Source organism: Amphiura filiformis, chromosome 1 (genome assembly GCF_039555335.1).
Source record: "Amphiura filiformis chromosome 1, Afil_fr2py, whole genome shotgun sequence".
Lineage (NCBI taxonomy): Eukaryota > Metazoa > Echinodermata > Ophiuroidea > Amphilepidida > Amphiuridae > Amphiura > Amphiura filiformis.
The window spans coordinates 3816576-3837492 of NC_092628.1; the positions used below are offsets into that span (position 1 = coordinate 3816576).

Genomic DNA, 20917 nt, shown 5'->3' on the forward strand with positions numbered 1-20917 from the left:
TGAACACATGTGACAGACTGGGAATCAACTTTGTGGGGCCTAAAATAAGAGAGAATTTTACATTGCAGTGTTACAGGTGATTTACAAATTATACAGAAAAGGTACTATAGAAATTTATATAATTTGTGTACATCGTGAAACATACTCTTTGCGTGGCTGTGGGTAGTAAGCTGTTGTAAGCAGATATCCTTGCTAATATGGATGCGTAGAGTAGCGTTGTAAGCTTGTGTATTAGCATGATTAGTCGCGGAGTAACAAGTGTAGTTGAATGTTCCACAATGTACACAAATTAAATAGTTTTTCTATAAGTTGAGTGATGAGGAGAAGAGACAAGTAGGGTTTGGACCAGTGATCTATTAATTGAGTCCAGTACCGGCTCTACCATCTGAGTTATCCAGCCCTGGGTTTCTCTACCTCAAGTCGTGAGTTTGACTGAAAATATTCCTTCCCACAATAGAATATGTGGGGTGCTAAATGCGTGTCCGTTAGCACACACTATCAGCAGAACGTACAGTACACATTCCTGTGCGACATAATGCTAAGAGTTGTTCAAGGATACGAATAGACGGTAATTTTGATCAAGCCGGATTCCGGTAGAGGAACCCAGAATCTATGCATTTGCTTGCTTGGGTGCTGGTCGGAGCCTTAGGACCTTGCTGCTGCATTGCCTAACACTTGTGTAAAATTGATAACCACTAGCCGGGAGGGACTATTGAAATGTTACCCGACTGGCAAAAACGCTACTGGCAAGGTGGGTGACTGTGTTAAGGTAAATCCCTGGTAATATCAGCTCTTGGTGCACAGAACAAGTACATTGTATATAAAGCTTAAAATACACCTTTTATATGATTCTCTATAGTTATCCAACAATTTATATATTTCAGAATATAATATATACTTTCTTTATTTTAGTAATATATGTTGATAGCTACAGTATCTTTGGTTAATCTCTTATATTGATATATACACCTTATACAATACCAAAATATCCCACATCAACATTCATTGCGGCACACAAGAGTTAATGCATTTCTTATAGGCTACGTTGGTGCTCAGAAACGACATTCGTCAAAGTTCATGTGCATGACAGGGATGGGTAAGTCGTCCATGTTAGGCAAGACAAATACTTTCTGTAGACAAAGAAAAATATGGAGAGACAAATGTACATTTAATGTAAAATTTGTTTGTTTTTAAAGCGTTTGGAAGGACAGTGCAGAGTTAATGTTGTCACCCTCATAACCAAAGTGCCTAAGTCATTATTACATGTTTCTCATTTGCAATTTTGATTTTCTGAGTAATAAACCTATAATTAATAATATTTCCAGCTGCATTCTTCATTAACTTGTGGAATACATCAAAAGAGATGAAGAGATGAGTGTAATGCTTTATGTTAAATATGTGCGCTTAGTGTTGCATGCTCAAACCCTTGAAATGCCTAAGGTACATTAAGTGGCCTCCATGAGCAATAAACTAAAATAGCAGATTTACCATGTAGCATTACGTATGGTGCAATTTGGAGTTGGTAATTTTTGCGTTTATCTTTAGGTCTTCTTCAGTAAGCAGGAATCGCAAATATTTTCTTCAACTGGTTTTGACAAATTAAAAACTTAATCCGCAATGATTTATATTGACAACATAACGCCAAGTTGGAGGATACAATCATCAACATTATGTTGCTATATATGCAGAGATGCACATCACAGCATTGTGGGGATTCATTGCACAGAACTGCAGGACATTGCATTGGATTGCTGCAATGGGCTATATCCAGTTGATATCCATACACCCCTACACCTCTATAGAAGACATGACCTTAACCTCCCCTCATGGCAAAATTCAGGTACCCCATTTGAAATTCACACTCCATGTGTGGAAGATTATAAGGTCATATCTTCCATAGGGTGTATGGATTTCAACTGAAATAGCCTGATGGAGCACTGCACTACAGATACAGTGAAGTACGAATGAGCCTTGAGGATGGACAGCAATATTTGTGTGTTTCCAGTCACCCCACTCACCCCTAAAGTTGAAACTGTTAAACTTCTATGGGTGTGCCAAGAAACTATTCCTCATAGCATTGAGATTTCAAGATTCAACACTTGATTATATACTGCGCCAAAAAATTCCTTACACTTGGAAAAATAATCATAACTTCAAAACTGAACTATATTGAGGTTAATTTGTTTTTTAATAAATGCACTATCCTGCACATTATGACACCACATTCAATCCAATGTGACCTCCAGAAGTAAAGTTACAAGCAATTGAGTAGACGAAGGTCCAGTTTTAAAAATGACAAACTGGCATATAGAAGGCGCAAAAAGATTCCAACAAAGAGACAGCACAGTTTCTCTAATGAAGCTTTATTAAAAGCAACTGAGTAGACGAAGGTCCAGTTTTAAAAGTGACAAACTGGCATATAGAAGGCGCAAAAAGATTCCAACAAGCGCAACAAAGAGACAGCACAGTTTCTCTAATGAAGCTTTATTAAAAGCAGTGTCTATTTCACTTTTTACTTCTCTGTACTTTTCATAACTCTCATTTTATTGATCAATTCTTTTGTTTCAGTTTTCTTTTGTTCCTTTTGTTTTAAATTAAAGGGATGCATAAATTAGCCATTCGCCACTCTCAAATCAGATGTCTAGTCTGTGGAGTTCTGAATAGGCCAGTTTGTCACTTTTGAAACTGGACCTTCGTCTAATCAAATGCTTGTAACTTTGCTTCTTGAAGTCACACTGGATTCAATGTGGTGTCATAATGTGCAGGATTAGATAGTACATCTCTTAAACAAATAAATTTATCCAAGTATGGTTTAATTTTAAAATAAGAATTTTTTGATAAGTGTAAGGATACTTTTTTGGCGCAGTATATTATAGTTACTCACCTGGAATTCTAGTTCTAACTTCTTTTCAATGTAATCAGTGATATGGGTTATAGTGACTTGGCGGGTACCTAATTTGGGTTTAGCAGATAACCATAGATAAGGCTTGCCTCGGAAACCATACCTAAAAAGAGAAGTAGAAAGTAATATATTAATTTTAATGTATCACTACATGACTGTAGAGTGATATTACATGAAATGCAGCTCCACACTATAGGTCGCTCAACATGTTTGCCATTTTCCCTCAAGTAGAAAGTGTGTGTGTGTGTGAGGGGAGGAGGGGGTAAAAACAACAGTTCATAAGAAAGGAAATGAATAAATGGTGATTTTTTTCCCCACCGTAAAGCGATGAAATTGTTGCAATATTTTATGTACAAATCACAATGGGGAGGAGATTGAAAAAATATGTATGCTTAAAACGTATGGGGAAATGGCGAAAATGTTGAACGACCCATATGGCGAAAATGTTGAACGACCCATAAGTCTTCCAATCATTTATTTAACCAAGCAGCAGTCTTTCCTGTACAATATTGATGACACAGACACACAAACTTTTCATTAACTCCTAATCTAGACAATGAAAATAGATTTTTTGGAGTTAAACGGCCATGACTTACTACTCTGACACGCCTTAATAATCATATTTATTGCATCATAGTTAAGGTGGCTGTGTACTCTCAGACATGCATGCAGTAAAAGTGCAATAACTTTGTAATTATTCGAGAAAAAAATAAAAAAGTATACATTTTTATGAAGGCAAGACATCAATAAATCTTAATATAAATACAGATTTGGGGGTAAAAAACAATTTTGAAGAAAATCACAAAAAGTGAGTTTTTGGCAATATTTGTTAGGTACATCATAACAAAAAACACTCTTTCCAAAATATTTTATTTTGTTTTTAGCTTAATCTTGAGGCTCCATTCCAAAAACGGTTTTTTAATTTTTTTGATATTGGCCTTATTTTTTGAGATATTGACCATATAAGGCATCAAAATGAACTTTTTAAAATTCAAAAACGCCTACTTGCACAAAATGATGCCCAAAATCGGAAATAGACCAAAATATAAAAAAATGAGAAAACCGTTTTTGAGTCGATCATGCTTTTTACGATGATCATATTTGCTTACCTATAGATGCTGTATTTATTGAGTTATCGTGTACCTAAATCGTCATTTTACCGAGAAAATGAACATTGAAATAATGGCCGTTGAAGTTTAAAGTGGTCACATTTTGCACTTTCATCGAATCTCACAGGAGAATGCGACAGTTTTCGTTTTTGAAACTTATATTACGTGAACATCGGGTAAATCCACAGCCCCTTGAGAAGTTTGAGCGAAATCCATTCATAACTTGATATTTAAATCGGGGAAAGAACTTGAAAAACCCACATTTTATCAGCTAAAACGGAGCCATTTTGACCACTAGGTTTTTGTGAAATCAGTGCTTCCGTGGTGTTTCCATAAGATGCGCCGCGCATGCAGATAAGCGTCGCGTATTTGTGCGTTAACAAATTGCGCGATACGCAACGCGATGAGTTGTTGCGCAGCGTGTACCTTGCTGGTACAACAAAGATTTTCTTTCCTTTTCAATTTCAAACACGAGTGGAATAGTGAAATAAAATCCTTAAAATATTGCAGTTGGAGTTTACAAATCTGGATTTTCATTCCTTGTATTTATAAAAAACATAACAAGGTACAAACATATCATAAAAACTCAATTTTGAGAAAGAAACAATGGCTAGAGTACACAGCCGCGTTAAAAGGCGAATTTCAATAATATCTAATAAAACTTATTTATTTATTTTTTCGATAAATCTGTTCGCTGGGTCAAACTGACATCCAGCCAACTAAATGGCTGTGTTACAACCATCCCCCTCCCCAGATTTACAACTTATATTATAATTTGCACCAAACAATAAAAAATTGCTTAATTTTAGCGATAGTTCAAGCAAAATAAGATGAAGCTGTGCACCTGCATCTACCATGGTTTAGATGGTCTGCTTACTTGATAATAAATTATATAATAAAAACATTGTATGAACAGATGTTCTGTGCAATAATGCAGCCATAGAAATCACACAAAACCAAATTCCAAGAGAATCCATACAACTTTTATTAAATTGCAAGGACTGGATTGAGTTACAGGATACATTTAAAATCGACTAGACAGAACCTATATGCAAACAGTAACATACACCAAATGCAGTGCTGTCTATTTTGAATATATGTGATATTTGGGCATAAAACTTACCACAGTCTATCTGTTGGAGGAGGTGGGCTGTTAAGTGTGAATGTCCCTTTTAATTCTTTGACCTCTTCTGTCAGTTCTACCCGTGTATTGGATACCCCCCCCCCTATCCAGTGGCGGCACCAAGAATCTTTTTCCGAGGGCAATGGGGAGCAAAGTGACTTGGGGGGGCAATTGAATTTTAGCATAGTTGCCAAAAATAGTGGAAATTAATTTTGTGATTTTTTTTTCTGACTGGGGGAAGCTAACTGGGGGGGGGGGGGTACAAAGAAAAACTTGGGGGGGGCATTGTGGTGGTAAGCCCATTAAAGGTGTGTTTCACATATTTGTACTGTGTGGCAGGGTATTAGAATTTATCATACCACTAAGTCAAGGGAAACATCAAAGAACACCTCCAACTAGATATATTCTCACATCCAGTCAGCGAGTGCAAAATGTTATATCTAGTCAGTCAGAACATTATGTGATGTGATCAAGCAAAATGAGTTGGATGTCGGGAATATTGATTTTGAGATATAGCCAATAATAGTTTTCAACATCCTTTGTATTTTATTGTTCTGAGCAACAATAAAATGGCCATATCTCTGGAACTATAAGTCTATATGATGATGGGATTTTCAGCAAAATAAAGCTCTGAGAATAGCTCATGTAATGAAATTGAAAACTGAATTTTGATTTTGATCAACATCAGACTCATTTTGCTTGATTGCATCATATACATAAGTGTATTATTCCCATAATTATGTGAATTTGGAGCTGTCCATTATTTGAATGGGTTATCTCTACAGGGGTGTGAGAGGCCACAGACCAAAAAAGAGGAAAATTACTAACAAATGCTGAAAAACAGCATAAAATCAGGGTAAAACACCAAATATGGGCTGAAAATAAAAGAAAACACGTAAATGTTGCCAACCAAAAAACGAGGAAATCAGCTGACATCCCTGTCTCTATCTCTGCGCGAGAAAGGCTATGTTGACTAAATATTTAGAATGACTTGGTGGTATGCTAAATTTATTATTAGGTTCAGCGTCGGTTTGGTACAGGAAATTACTGTGCGCTCAGTGGCATGCATGACACTTCGCACACAATAATTTTCTGCGCTTCACCTCAAACTAAAGTATAATGAAGCTTACCATAGTCTATCTGTTGGAGGTGGCGGGATGTTTAGCGTCAATGTCCCTCTTAATTCTTTGACCTCTACTGTCAGTTCTACTGGTGTATTGGATACACCGTCGAAGGCGCGTTTCACATATTTGTACTGTGTGGCTTTTTGGAAGTACTCGGAATGTGTGATTTTGTTCACAAATCGTAGTAGTTTACTTGAACTCTTCATGCCCCTTAAAGAGATAGAGAAAAAAGAAATACTGTCAAAAATCAAATATATAGGCCTAATTGTGTTCAAAACTTTCTACATGTACATCAGTATCTATTGACAACAAGTGCACAAATGGGCAGAACAAAAACACTTGAGGACCTGTAAATCTAAATTTTATACAAATGATGAAAGGATTTTCTAATTGGTACAATAATTATTAATACAAAAACATGTACATGCATGTAATTCCTAAGACAATGATGAAATATTTATAATGACAAACTCATACAGAAAATATATTACCTTATTATAGCATCTTTGAAAAAAATCTTTAAAAGGGTATAATGGAGCATTTTCTGATCAACATAATTAAAGCACTCTATAGAACTTTTTCTTGACATCACTGATCAATCGATATTTGGGACCAGCATTTGCAAAGCTGCTAGTGTGTTCAGGGATATGGTGTGTTAAAGCCATAATGTACGATCTTTTAAAATTAATTTGATGATTTTTTTTCAAATCTGATTTCCAGGCATATTTGTAAGGCTCAAAATGACCACAAACCCTCCTTGACAGTTGTTACTAATAATATTTCCTAATTTTCTTGGCAAAGAAAAATGCAAGTAAAATTGAACACAAATCGTATATTATGGCTTTAATTATAGAGAATTACAATGGTTTTCACAGTATAATGGTTACCACAAATACAAGTTGCTCATAAAAACACCATTTACTAATGGTACCATATTTAAGGTGAGTCGGAGCCTTCCGGTCATATTTTTCCAGTTTTTATTATTTTGCTTAAATGATAGTTTATTTCTGCAGAGCAGTAACTGATTTTCTTGGAAATGAGTCAAGGAAGCCACATCACATTTCCATTTCCATGTATTGCAGTTATTGAGTTATGACAAATGATATGTCAAAACAAAAGTTTTTGATATTTCTCCCCTTCCAATGAAAATCATGCACACTGGGAAAAATAAAACCCATTACAATGAGCCTTGGTATCTCACATATTGAACCCATACATTCCCCTATGAGTGTGGGCTTTATTTGAGCACTAACATCCCTAGTTCAGGCACCCCTCCGACTCACCTTAATCAGCATTTATTTACAATATATTATACTCATCTTTGAATAGTTCTGGTTCCCCAACAACAATAGGCAAAAGCTTTTTAGCTACCCTGCAATGCGACCAATAATTCATTCATGAATTGTTTCAAATTATTATTAAAGTGCTTTGTGTTAAAATTTGGTGATGAGTTTGAGTAAATCAGCAGCCCATGAGTTAGTTCCCTACCATCAAAAAGTCCTCTTCTTAATAAATGAAAATAAATTTAAATAGAAAATAAGTCCCAAATAGAGTAGTCATAAATGTTTGTGATATTTTGATATAAAGTTGACAAAATAAAAAGCCTGTTATATGGGCCCGACTGACCCGGGCAGATTGTGCATTTTGGGGATTTTTTTCCCTCTGTATGAAATTAAAAACAGCTATTTTTAGCAATAAAGTGGATTGATTGTAAGTTTAAGTGCAATCAATTTTGTTGAAAATAAGTTTGCAAAAAGTTTAGAATTTTTTTCCATTTTCAAGCTTTTGATGAATTTTGGAGTCATTTAGCCACTTCCGAAAAAAAAAATAGATAAAAAGTTCCCGACCACCAATTCAGTCCGTCTGTCTGAACAGAACAGGGTTTTTTTTCACCTAAACCTGAGTTAATGTTTTATTCATTAGCGCCCCATTATAGTTATCTGACACGCCTACCAAAAAGTTAATTGTGTGTTAATAATAACATTGTTAGGGCCCATGCTTGACATTTTGATGAACTTGCCCATTAGTATAGAGTAATGGATCAGTTACTGCCACCTATAGGTCAGATTTAACTTAAGGTGATCCAAATTATAACTGGACAACCGGGCAAGTAAGGGGAGTGTAACAACTTGCCCAGCATATTTACAACTCTCAACTGCCAATGGGCAAGTGCCCAAGTGCCAAAATCAAGTTCAGTTGATTACTGACTATAATTTTAACCAACTACCTATATAAGTAGTACTTTGTCTCCAACTAAGAACTGTTAGCCTTAGATTAGTACACCTGTTATAATTGGCTTAAATATCAATCAATTGGCTATAATACATAATATTTGTTGGTCGTCACGGTTGCCTATAGGGTGCAAAGAATGTTAGCGTGTTAGCCACATATTAGAACAGGAGTATTAAAGTAGTTTTAACTTAAAAGTTCAAACAGTTCTGTATTTCCTGATAGAACACAGCTTGGACACAAGGATAAGTCAATCAGATTGCCCAGATTATTATAGTGAACAATGGATCATTAGCTGTGATATTTTTTTAGAAACACAGATCCTTGATGTACATTACAGCATATTACCAGTAATCTGTTGTTACATATTAATACAGTATTAATCATTACAGGGTTAATAAATAATGATTAACATTTCATATTTAGACAATAACTGTTACAATAATTACAAAAAAGACACAAGACAATGAGAAACAATAATAATATTAATTAATAAACACAGGGAGAACTACGTTCATGAAAGTTCATCTGCGTTTGGTATAAAACATGATTTTGATTTAAACTTTTGATCAAAACACAAAGAATTAATTCCTACCTCGGAATTTTCAGATGGTACTCCATCTTTCATCAGCGAGTGAGTGACTGTCTGTTATCAGGTCAAAGGTCAAGAAAATCACGACCTGATACAGTCACTCACTCGCTGATGAAAGATGGAGTACCATCTGAAAATTCCGAGGTAGGAATTAATTCTTTGTGCTTGAATCAAAAGTTTAAATCAAAATCAAAGGGAGAACTACATAATTTAGATCTGTTCAAAGACAGGCATATTTCACAATGGGCCTATTTCATTATTGATAATAATGTGAGAAGTATTTGAAATTTCTTATACAGAAAACACTTCCTACATGTATAAATTGTTCAACTTATAATAGGGGACATTAAGACATATTGTGGACATAGACTATAGAAGGAAGGGTCTATGTTGTGGATTGGTACTGAATAATAATAAGGAATACCGCTACAGTGTGGATTGCAATGCCGAATTTAAGTGATCTTGGCATAATTGTGATGACTAGTGTGCATCTGTGAATTTGCTTGAGCTTATAGAACTTTCTTGGCATGCAAATAATTTTGTCTATTGCTACACTACCAGATTCCTATATTGCTGTCACCCGCAGAGGTACACTGCTGCCCAGCTACTTTGTGGCTATACTTGACAGCACCAGTAGGTGTACTGCATGTGTGATTTTGATATGTGTACTCTACATGTTGAGTACCCATACAGGTAATCTAAAGCACCAATGAAGTACCTGCGCAGCAGTGTACCTCTGAGGTGCCAGCAATTAGAATCTGATAGTACATGTAGCTGAACAAATTATAGTTTTTTAATCATTTTTTTTTTCAAATGCTCTCAGCAGTCTAACAATCCTGGATTTTCAATTTACATTATAGGAACAATATGATATATAAAATACTGTTATAGACAGAGATGTCACTTGCTTGTTGAAAAAAATCAGGAAGTTGCAAAGCGTAGCCACTCCTTTATTTCCAAATAAATCCTGAATTTATGTCTAAAAATGGCAAAAATCAGGAATTCCTGATAAATCAGGAAAAGTGGTATCTCTGTATAGAATTATTCAAATGTATTGTGTTAACATCGGGAAAGATAGAATTCCCCCTCCAGATCTCCTTTTTTGGCAGCAATGCATCAATTAGAACTACAAGCAGTACATGTATCCTGTAATACATTGATTATCAAAAGCCCCCTGTCTACACTTGCTCTCTCACCTCTTGCTAATCTGTGATGGTACAAAATGGGCTATTCCAGTTGAAATCCATACACCCCCTATGGAAGACATGACCTTAATCTCCCAACACAGCGGGTGTACCATTCAGGTAATCCCATTTGAGATTTTCACACTCCCTGTGTAGAAGATTAAGGTCATGTCTTAGAGGGCGTATTGATTTCATCTGGAATAGCGCCAAGTACTTCCCTAGCAACTTTCCTGCTGATAACTACTTTCTTGAAGTGAAACGCATTCAAATATTCCCATATTTCTTCTCATGTACTTAATGCTGTTACATATTCTTTCTATTACACAGATTTATCAATCATCGTTTTGACTCAATATACATTTCTTAATTGATGGAGGATGTGTAGAGAGCATTCTATGCAAGCGTAAATCAAAGGTTGCCTGAGGGTACGTAATACAGCAATATACCAACAAGTAAAACATGCCTCATTAATTATGTATGCACTTAAATGGGTTAGTTTTCAAAATGACAGGGCTCTAGCAGCAACAATTAAAGACTGATAGATCTTTGCCATTTTGACATATTATAAGAAAAAAATCTCCATTTCAGAGTCTCTATACTTTTGAGTGATTTCAATGATGCATAAACCAGGATAAATAAAGGACCTTTTGTTCTATTTCTAATCTTGGCAATTAGAGATTTTCTGTCTCTACAGCTCTTCCCAGCAATTACAAATATAGTTCAATATGATAAGGCCTAAAAAAAATTCTTTGATTGGCGTAACCCGACCGACCCTAAAAATAGGCCCGACCCTAGACTTTTTTTATTTTTTTTTAAATATTAAAATTATTTAAGGAAAAAAGATTAAAATTTAGCGTAAAATGTGTGTAAAAAAAAATTACCGACCGATCTACCCTAATTTTTTTTTCATGTTACGCCAATCAAACAATTTTTTTTAGGCCTAATTATATTAACCCACGCTCATTTCACGAAACATTGCAAATGATTTGTTTTACAAGCTTATTATAGCTTCTAGCCCTAGTTAGCTGCTTGCATTCCATGCTGAATATGTTTTAGAGTTTGACCATATTGACTGTCTCACCAATTGCATAATATACAGTAAGCCAAAAAATTAAGGTACCAGTTGTGTTCACTCCATTATATCCTAAATTAAGACGAATACGTCAACATTAAAACAAGCAGCTAATACCTGAACTCTTTAGCTCTGATTCAAGACCTTATATGTTGAAAATGGTTGAGAATTGAAGAAACGGTGATCTAAAACCTACTGAGGAGACGAAATCAAAAGTTGCACTTTTGTGTTCAAATCAATGAAAGCATGACGCTAGTTTTAACGTGCTAATCAATGGAAGCACGGCACTAGTTCCCTTGTTCGCGAACGCTTTGTGTACAAATCAATAGCGCAAGCAATGGAAGAAACTGCAACTTTTAAATTGGCACCTTCCTTGGGGTTTTGGATCGTCGTGTCTTTATTTCTTGAACAATTTCAACGAATGAGGTCTTAAATTCGGGCTAAAAGATGCAGCTATTGGCTGCTGGTTCCAATTATGACATTATGGATCTGTCTTTGTTTAGGATATACAGGGGGTAAACATAACTGGTACTTTAATTTTTTGGCTTACTGTATAGGCCTATATACTTTTATTCAACCTTTCTGCCAAATGGCAGGTTTTGAGTTTATCAGACAGCTTTCATGCATGTCATTTAAACAGTTTATTAGCTCATTAATGCTTGTTTTAAAAAAATGCCCAAATCTTAATTGGTGATTTTTGAAGTCTTATTGGCTTAAAAGCAGACTCTCCTAGCTGACATGGAACAACCCATCAGCACATAATGTGAACTGCAATTTCCATTATAAGTCTGATTTCAACCAGCATCTAAATATTATAAAGATCCAGAGTTTGCCATATATTAGACAAAATGTTCTCAGGGAAATCCCCTCAGGTGCTTCTAGCATTAATTCCCAAATAGCTCTTAATGCCCCTGTGACGTTAATGGAGCATCAAGACATACCAACTCTAAATGGAGAGAGCTGCCTGTGTGCATTCTGTCTGCCTACTCTATCATGCATGCATGCTTAACTAGTAATGCAGGTCTGCATGGCTAGTAAATCAGGTAGGACTAGCCCGTCTGCATTTTCATCACACTCCTGTTTACGTCTAAATGTCATTCATTGCTCATATTTGCAGAGTTTTTAGTTTATCGTATTAAGTTACCACTCACTTATTTTCAGTAAAGTGCTTGAAATGTCAGATTGTATTCAAGAACCTATTTGGCCTGTATAATATTACAGCAATATTAATTTTACAACAACAAAATATAGAAACCTTCAAAATGATGTGCTTTTGGGAATGACCAACATCATTACTCAACAGGCCATCATTTTTTAATCATTACAACTACTGAGCTAATAACTATTCACTTGATATACCACCAGTTCCAATTGTGAGAGGGACGTTGAGGTATCAACTCACACGCATGACATCTGTGAGATGAAACCTAAACACCCCTCTCTCTCACTCAGGTGGGCATATCGGGTGAAAAGATAATTATCTTGCAACATCCTCCAGCCAGCAGCTAATCAATTTCAGACTACATTGTAATCATAGATCTATACATACCTCACACATTTATATGAAGAATTCATGTGCAAAATACACCATAACATGCTGCCTTGTATATTCTGATCGTCATTGATAGTGTTATATAATCTTTTAGAGTACATTTCTCTTTTGATTGGACATGATCTTGTAATACCATGTGAACAACAATATGAGTATCAAGTTGCACGTTGGTAGTTCAAGATATCCAGGCTGACCGAGTTGATCGGCTTGTTTGCTCCGCACCTCTTAAGTCACAAGTATGTCTGTATGTCATGTGTGGATGGGGGCACAATGGGCTATTCACGAAGGAAACAAAGACCACCAACGTATTAGCCAGGGCGTTTCGAAACTGCCAACTTGCTACTTTACGTTCATTTCGTGGTGGCACGTCACATATGTGATGTGATCTGCCGAAACCCTTCACATATCGCATTTATATTATGTCTACAAAACTCAAAAAATTAAAAATGTTACCATGTGGAGGGTATTCACAGATCACATAACATAATGTGACACGATCTGGTCCATGGGGGCCAAAGGCGGCAAATTTGAAACTGAGAAAAAGGTAAAAATATGGAGTAAAAAACAATAAAATACATAAGAATATATGCATAAAAAACTTCATAATTTTAGAACCAAGTATGCTAGACCTTTGGTGTTTTCAATAAATGATAGCCTATCGTATGTATAATGTAACAATTGCAGTAACTCAATTTGCCGAAATACCTCCTTTGGCCACCATGGACCAGATCGTATCACATATTCCCTAATTACCGATTACAAAGATATATCAATATACACAATAACAATATGAGTTCAAACTGTATAAGGCAGCCTTTGGATGTATCACAATGGGCTATTCCAGGTGAAATCCATACACCCTCTATGGAAGACATGACCTTAATCTTCCACACAGGGAGTGTGAATTTCAAATGGGGGTTACCTGAATGGGCAACTCCATTTGAAATCAACACCCCCCTGTGTGACATTTTAAAAGACTATGTCTTCATAGGGGGTTTATAAATTTCAAGTGGAATAGTCCATTTGCATCTGAACCTCTCTCTCACATGTATACCTGTAGTCCAATATACCTACCCTTCTATATCTCCCAGTCCTGTAGACTGACTTTCTCCAGTAGGAAAGGCCTCGTCTGGCAATTCATCATCGGAAGACTCTGCACTGTCTTCTTCATCACTGTCTAATGCAGCTGAAGAAGATTGCCTACAGGTCAAAAGGTGAAAAGGTCATAAGTTACAATTAAGATATAAATGGACTATATATAAGAATGGTCAACTGCAGATCCGTCGGATAACGCTTTTTTAATGGGAAATGAACTTTGCTGCTTGGATAATGTCCCGATGAGGTTAGCATTTATTCCGTATTGAAATGCGTGTTCTGATGGATCTGCACTCGACCGGCCTCATATCGGGTGGTTCTTTACATATTTGAATGAATAAAATGACTTGGAGAGTAAATCAATGAGGTAGAATCAAAGAGTACTGACTCTGCCATGTTTCTGTGTTCCTCATGGAGGTAGAATCAAAGAGTACCAACTCCGCCATGTTTGTGTGTTGCTCATGGTGGCCACTTCCTCTTGTATTGCCAGATTTTAAATTTATAAATATGTATGCATGCCACTTGTTTGATAACTTGGCATAACAAACACGTATTCAAGCTAATGTGCATAGCTAAATATTGCGCACGTACCAACTGTGTTTAAAATATTACATGCTATGTGGTCGCAGCTATCGACACACTGAGTTCTGTGTGAAAACATCATTAGATTTCAAGACCTTGATGACGAGTGCCGGAGTTACATGTACATGGCTTCCATGAGCGACAAACCATGATAGCGGATTTGCCATAGCATTACGTAAGGTGCAACTGTGAGTTGGTAATCTTTCAATATAATATCTTTGGAGTCAAACAACAAAATTTCCTTTGCACAAGATTTCACTAAAAATCTACTTTTTTTTTCTTAAACATGTAGATTCTATATCTTCAGACAGAGAGCGAGAGATAAAAGAGCAAATCAGAAAACTGCTGCTAAGTAAATTGCTGTATTTATAGTTGCTATATCTATGTACTTTTAATAATTAATCACTTTCTATCAACCTCATTAGCCAAAACTAACACATTTCTACACATGAGCACTAACACCACTGCATGCAATTTATTTGACCAAAGCAAAGAACATTTCCATTGCACATGCATCTACGTCTAAAGTTAACAATCAGAAATCAAAATGAACAGAATATCCTATTATCAATTTCCTGATAATGGGACATATCCTCAAAATATTTCAAAAGCTCTAAATCTAACAGTCTAAATAATAAATATACTAAAAAGTAATTAATAATTTTAAAATTAACAACAACATTTGGTAAATTCTATATTTTTGTAAAAAGACTGCAAAACAAAACAGAGTAAATTATAGAACCAAGGTTCCAGTTTCTAGCTAGCCTGTGGTAAAACTACATATGGAAACCAAATTACTAAAGTGCCATCTTTATATTTCATTCAAGCATAACAAAACATGGCTATACATGTAAGGGCTCTCAATGTACATTATAACCATGCATTTATGTCAAGTTTAAAATGTAAATTAAATCACAAATCTCTAGTCACCATGCATTTAACACATACACAATTCACATTCACATGCATTTCAGATGCAGACATTTCACAATAAAAAGCAAAATATATAGAACTTAAAAAAGTAAGCAAATTAAATATTAAAACAAGGAACAGCGTCACACTGAACACATACATCATTAGTGGTTCAGACCTGTTGAGTCGGTAGGCTTTGGCTACCGAAGACTCTTCACCAGTAGTTGGTTTGTTATAGTGCTGGGGAGGTTTTCTGTTTTAATGAAGAAAGAAGTGATGAATGTGTTAGAATAAGTTAGATGTAAATGAGAGTTAGCTGTGCAAAAGCATAGATAGCTACCCCACATGCATGTTTAATAGAGATGGTCAGTATAGGGTGCACAACTTCAGCTTTTTAGGGATTGCGCAATATTTATGTGTATGGGGGCATAGTCAAAATGGTCTGCCAAAAATTGTTTGCCCCTTTGGCCATGCCAAAAACTTTGCCCCCCCCCCCTTACATAACAACTAAATTTAAAACCTCAAATTTGCTAATTGTGTGATACGAGCATAGCAAGTAGGAAATTGAGCATAATTGAATGTGTTCCTAACGTTATCAATACACTGCCGAAAATATCTGTGCCAAAATGGATTGCCTTCCCCTCCCTTCTCCCTCCCCCAATTCACCACTCTGGGTTACATATAATTATTGCACCAACCCTTAGTCAGCACCAAAAGAATGCAACTAGGATGACTTCAGGCCAAATAACTCAACTTTAGTCAAATAAAGTGGTTAAAAAGAGGATCTGTGTGCCTCTGGCTATGTCATTTTCCTCCTAAAATGATATTTCCAGGTACAATATACACCACTGAACATACAGGGCCAAAAAGGTGCACACCAGCACTATTTGTACTGTTGCCTCCCCCTTATGACAACTGACCCCTGACACACCCCTACTACATGTACTACAGTATTGGCATTTGGAATGCAACAGAATCAAATGAATACACCCACATCATCAATATCAATATTGACATCATGGTTACTGTTGCAACTCAACAACATATTCCATCCACAGGGAGTACATTATGAAATGTGATTGAATTGTCCCCTTCAATTTGATGCTAATTGGAAACTAATGAAACAATTTTGACTGACCATCCCTGGAGAAACATGGCTAATAATGTGTTCAATATTTAATAGGCCATATAGACTATAATAGACTATATTATATCATGGAAGTGATTATATAGACTATATTATATAGACTATAGCCTATATAGTTAAAATAAGTACCAAATAGGCGGTAACAATGCAAATTTATACTAGCATGTACATAGCGTAAAAGCATTTTACTTCAATTTGTGCACCGAGCAATAAAAACACTTTCTCGCCTATTTGGTACTATCATTGTGACTATAATAAAGGTTAGAAATAGTGCCAAGATTCAAGATAGAGTAGCTTCCACAACCCAAGCTAAATATTAGAATTGCAGGGTTAAGTTTTAGGGCTGCAATTTAGGTTTCGGATTATGGTGCTTGTTTAATATTAATATATTGATTTTATAGGAAATGAGTCACAGAAGACAATGTATTATTTTAAGAGTACAATTTGGGACTGATTTCCCTTCTACCAAGAAGTTATCAAACCAACTAATCTGTATGTCTAACAATACATTGAATTATCATTATAAAGTTGGTCAGAAAGCAAATAATGTGGTTATATAATATTATAGTTGTGCCTTTTTTTTCAAGAATAGGTCCAAATATATTTAATTATCATCAAGAAAATTAACCAGTAAATTATGTCATGAGAAAGTTTGCTCTAGTATAGTATTGATTCACATACTTCCTTGTTTTATATTTATTAAATTATATATTTTTGGCCTTATTTACTATGTAGTTCTTTGCCAGTCAGTAAACCATGTGTACATTTAGATTGGTTTTTTAACCTTTGAATACTTTCCAAGAATCATTTCTTTGCATCATACTTACCTGGCCAGGTTCCAAACTTGTGACTGATATAATTCATACTGATTTGAGTGATCAACTTGTCATTGTGCAATCAAGTGTACATATATGTGGTCCTATTTAACATTTTCAACCAAATTTTATGGACCTGCAACAATCTGTGCCCATTGATGGGGTCCCCAGGGTTATTCGTCCACTAACAAGTACACAAACTTGCTCAGGCTGTGGCCAAGTCACACCTACCCAACTAGTTTGAGGGACATGTCTCAGTTTCAAGCAAATAGGCGGCCAGACGTCAGAGACCCGACTCAAAAACAGACATAGCATATTATTATATAATTATATGCTTATTTAATTCAAATGAATGTTGAAAACCCAGGGGTGGGGGCCACTCCCACTTTGGAGGTGACGCATATGTAGGGCTGTTAAGACCCCCCTTATCAGCGTCGCTGTCACCCAAAGGCCCCCCCTTTTCAGCGCCGCTGTCCATGCACATATTTTGGGGGGCTTTGGGGGGCGCCAGCCCCAGTAGCGTAGCCAGCGGGGGGTAGGGGGGGCAGAGTGCCCCCTGACAAAAAATGAAAGAAAAGTGCCCTCTGACAAAAAATGAAAGAGAAAATCAGGAGGGCAAAGGAAAAGAAAAAGGGCAGGGAGCCCCTTTTCTAGCAAAATTCAGGGCCAAAATAGTGTAGAATACAAATATTTTCCGCGCTACGCGCGCAGATTGTAAAAATAAAGCCCTTTATTAGCCGGATAATGGGCGAAAATAGTGTAAAATACCATTTTTTTTTCAAGCTTACGCCAAGACATCATCCCGTAACACCCTTTTCGGGGAAGCTCAAGACATGCAGTCTCTATGTATTGTATGATGCAACTGCAATTTTTTTCGTCTGCGCCCCAAAAATTTTATTTTGCCCCCCCTGACCAAGAAAGCTGGCTAAGCCATTGGCCAGCCCCCCAGGGTAAAAGCAGGGGGCGGCCAAAACGAAGGGGCGGCAAAAAGATGGGCGGCAGAAGAAGAAGGGGCGGCAAAAAGAATTAGTAAAGAAAGAAGGGCGGAAAAACATTTGAAAAAGCATACAAAATTTTGAAAAAATGGTACTATACATCAAAATGTGTTGCTTTTAGGGCGCTAGCGCTTATATCCTTTTTTTTTTTTTTTTTTTTGATCTTCATTTTGTCAAACCACCGTAAAAAAAATTGGGTCAACCTTTTCGGCTGTTGATGAAGGCGGCAAAATTGAATTTTCTTCAGCCCCCCGGGGTAGGAGCGGCCACGGTACGCCACTGCTGTCACCCAGAGACCCCATATTTGTTTACAAACACATGCTCTGTCACCTGAAGACCCCTATTTTTCCATTTGATCTGTCACCCAAAGACCCTTATTTTTCAATTTGAACAGCAACTTTCATTTATTAATGATTTTGTTATTTATTCCCAAAAAGAACAGAGAAATTTGAAGACATAAGAAATTCAATGTTCGAGGTTTCTGTGGCACTGTTTCGGCTCTCACCCAAAGGTTTCATTTTAAAAAAAGGTCATGTTCTCACCCAATGACCCCTTATTTTTTTACATTTTACTCTCACCGAATGCCAAGAATCATGCTCTCACCCAATGACCCCATATTTTTACATTTTACTCTCACCGAATGCCCCTTACTGTGAAAGTGTCAGCCCTACACCTATATCCATTTCACATTGAAGTGCCCCCCTGTTGAAAACCAGCTCTTGAAGATGTCATATAAAATGATTATTGTACTTTGATATGCCAGGGTCACATGAAAAGAAAGTGTGATTCAATTCAACATTCATGTACATGGTGCAATCTGATATTTTGGATGTCATCTTTTTCAAATGGTCTTGCAAGATTTGAACCTTCACATTTAAATTGAACAACACATTACGCTGCAATTTCCTGCAATTTTTAATCAGTTGATTACTGCTAAGTATTTTAAATATTTTTGCAAAGTTGGCAGTCAATCAATTTGACTCACCCTGTATAGGGGTGCTATCTTACAAGATTGTCCTCATCTATGTGTTGTTTTAAGGTTGTTATCCTCTCCCAGGCACAAATAGCAAATTTACTTTTGTCAAGTCTAATTCATAAAAGCTACACATTGATCCATGCTTTCTACATTACTGCCTTCAGCATTATATTGCTGTATGTGCCTGCAAGTTACTCTAAGGTGATGCACTTGAAAGTGATCATTTTCATGCAATTTATTTTAAACCCGGATAAATTTCTTATTTCCAAATATCTTTGAACATTTTAATTTTCTAAAAATATAACAATAAGTGCAATCTATAATAATGTAAAAATCATGAAATTTAATATAGTGCAGATATTTTCATTTTTGATAGTGAACACCAGTACAGTAAAAGACACTATTATTTCCGCCTCACAATCAATTCCCACACAAATAATAGTAACAAATAAATTGAAATGACTGCAGAATATGTTTTGAGATAAAATGAATTGAGAACAAGAAAAAAAAAACTGAAATAGATGTATGAAGGATAATACTATGAGAGGAGTCATTCTACAAATTATACTTAATTGCTATGCACTTACATAACTTGAATAAAAAGCATTAGTGTGCTGTTTTCACTTTTTGACAATGTCAACATCTTTTTGAAAAAGGAAGCTTCAGGTGCTTTTGAGGAGGACCATATCGTCAGCCTGCTACGCTAAATGCCTAAGTAATTTTTACATGTTTCTCATTTGCAATTTTGATTTTCTGAGTAATAAACCCAAAATTCATCAAAATTTCAGCCACATTCTTCATTGACTTGTGGAATACATCTCTTTTGATGTATTCCACAAGTCAATGAAGAATGTGGCTGAAATCTGATGAATTATGGGTTTATTACTCAGAAAATCAAAATTGCAAATGAGAAACATTTAATAATGACTTATCATTTAGCGTAGCAGGCTGACGATATGTGGGTCCCTCCAATGCTTGACATTTAGGCCTACATGGCTTGTTTAATATTTCAGTATTAGTGAAATACCCTCTATAGCATCTGCAGTCTAATTTGAAACAATTGATCAAAACAAGTCCATCCCCTTATTCCAGTTTTTAGCTAACACCCACATTATGTGCAAGTCCCGCCTCCCTGTGTAGATATCTGATTTTAAAAGCATACAAATGAAGGGAAACATTTTCTTGAAAAAGAGACTCAAATGCACAACTTTTTAAATATAAACTCTAACCATGAAACAATATATGTACCTCTGCCTATTAATTTACATTGAATGCAAATGAATTAAATTATGTGAACTTTTCCTTCATCATATCAGGCAATTCCTGTGGCTTGAGTGTCAAACAATCTTAAATAAATTATGACGGTTGAAGAAACTAGGTGTGAAAATGATCATCGAGATGGATGCAACAATGTGTGGCAATATTGCACTGACCTACTGGTAATAGAAAGTAGATGATGTTACGCATCATGTGCAGGGACAAACGATTTGCTTGAAAAAAAAACAGCC

At 35.9% G+C, this 20917-nt stretch overlaps 1 protein-coding gene across 3 annotated transcripts in view; it reads right to left on the bottom strand.

The window, feature by feature from the left end:
* Window positions 1-485: 485 nt before the first annotated feature.
* Window positions 486-20917, bottom strand: part of LOC140169634 (testis-expressed protein 2-like) — a 37973-nt gene continuing 17541 nt past the window's right edge. The window contains exons 5-9 of one of the 3 annotated variants that reach the window (XM_072192925.1): window positions 15655-15729; window positions 13962-14087; window positions 6265-6468; window positions 2885-3005; window positions 486-1130 (exon numbers count right to left, since the gene is read on the bottom strand). In XM_072192925.1, the coding sequence (XP_072049026.1) occupies window positions 1053-1130; window positions 2885-3005; window positions 6265-6468; window positions 13962-14087; window positions 15655-15729 (604 nt within the window). In that variant the 3' untranslated portion in view covers window positions 486-1052. Of the gene's footprint in view, window positions 1131-2884; window positions 3006-6264; window positions 6469-13961; window positions 14088-15636; window positions 15730-20917 lie in introns of all 3 variants that reach the window. The other 2 variants (XM_072192916.1, XM_072192932.1) reach the window with 2 other exon arrangements.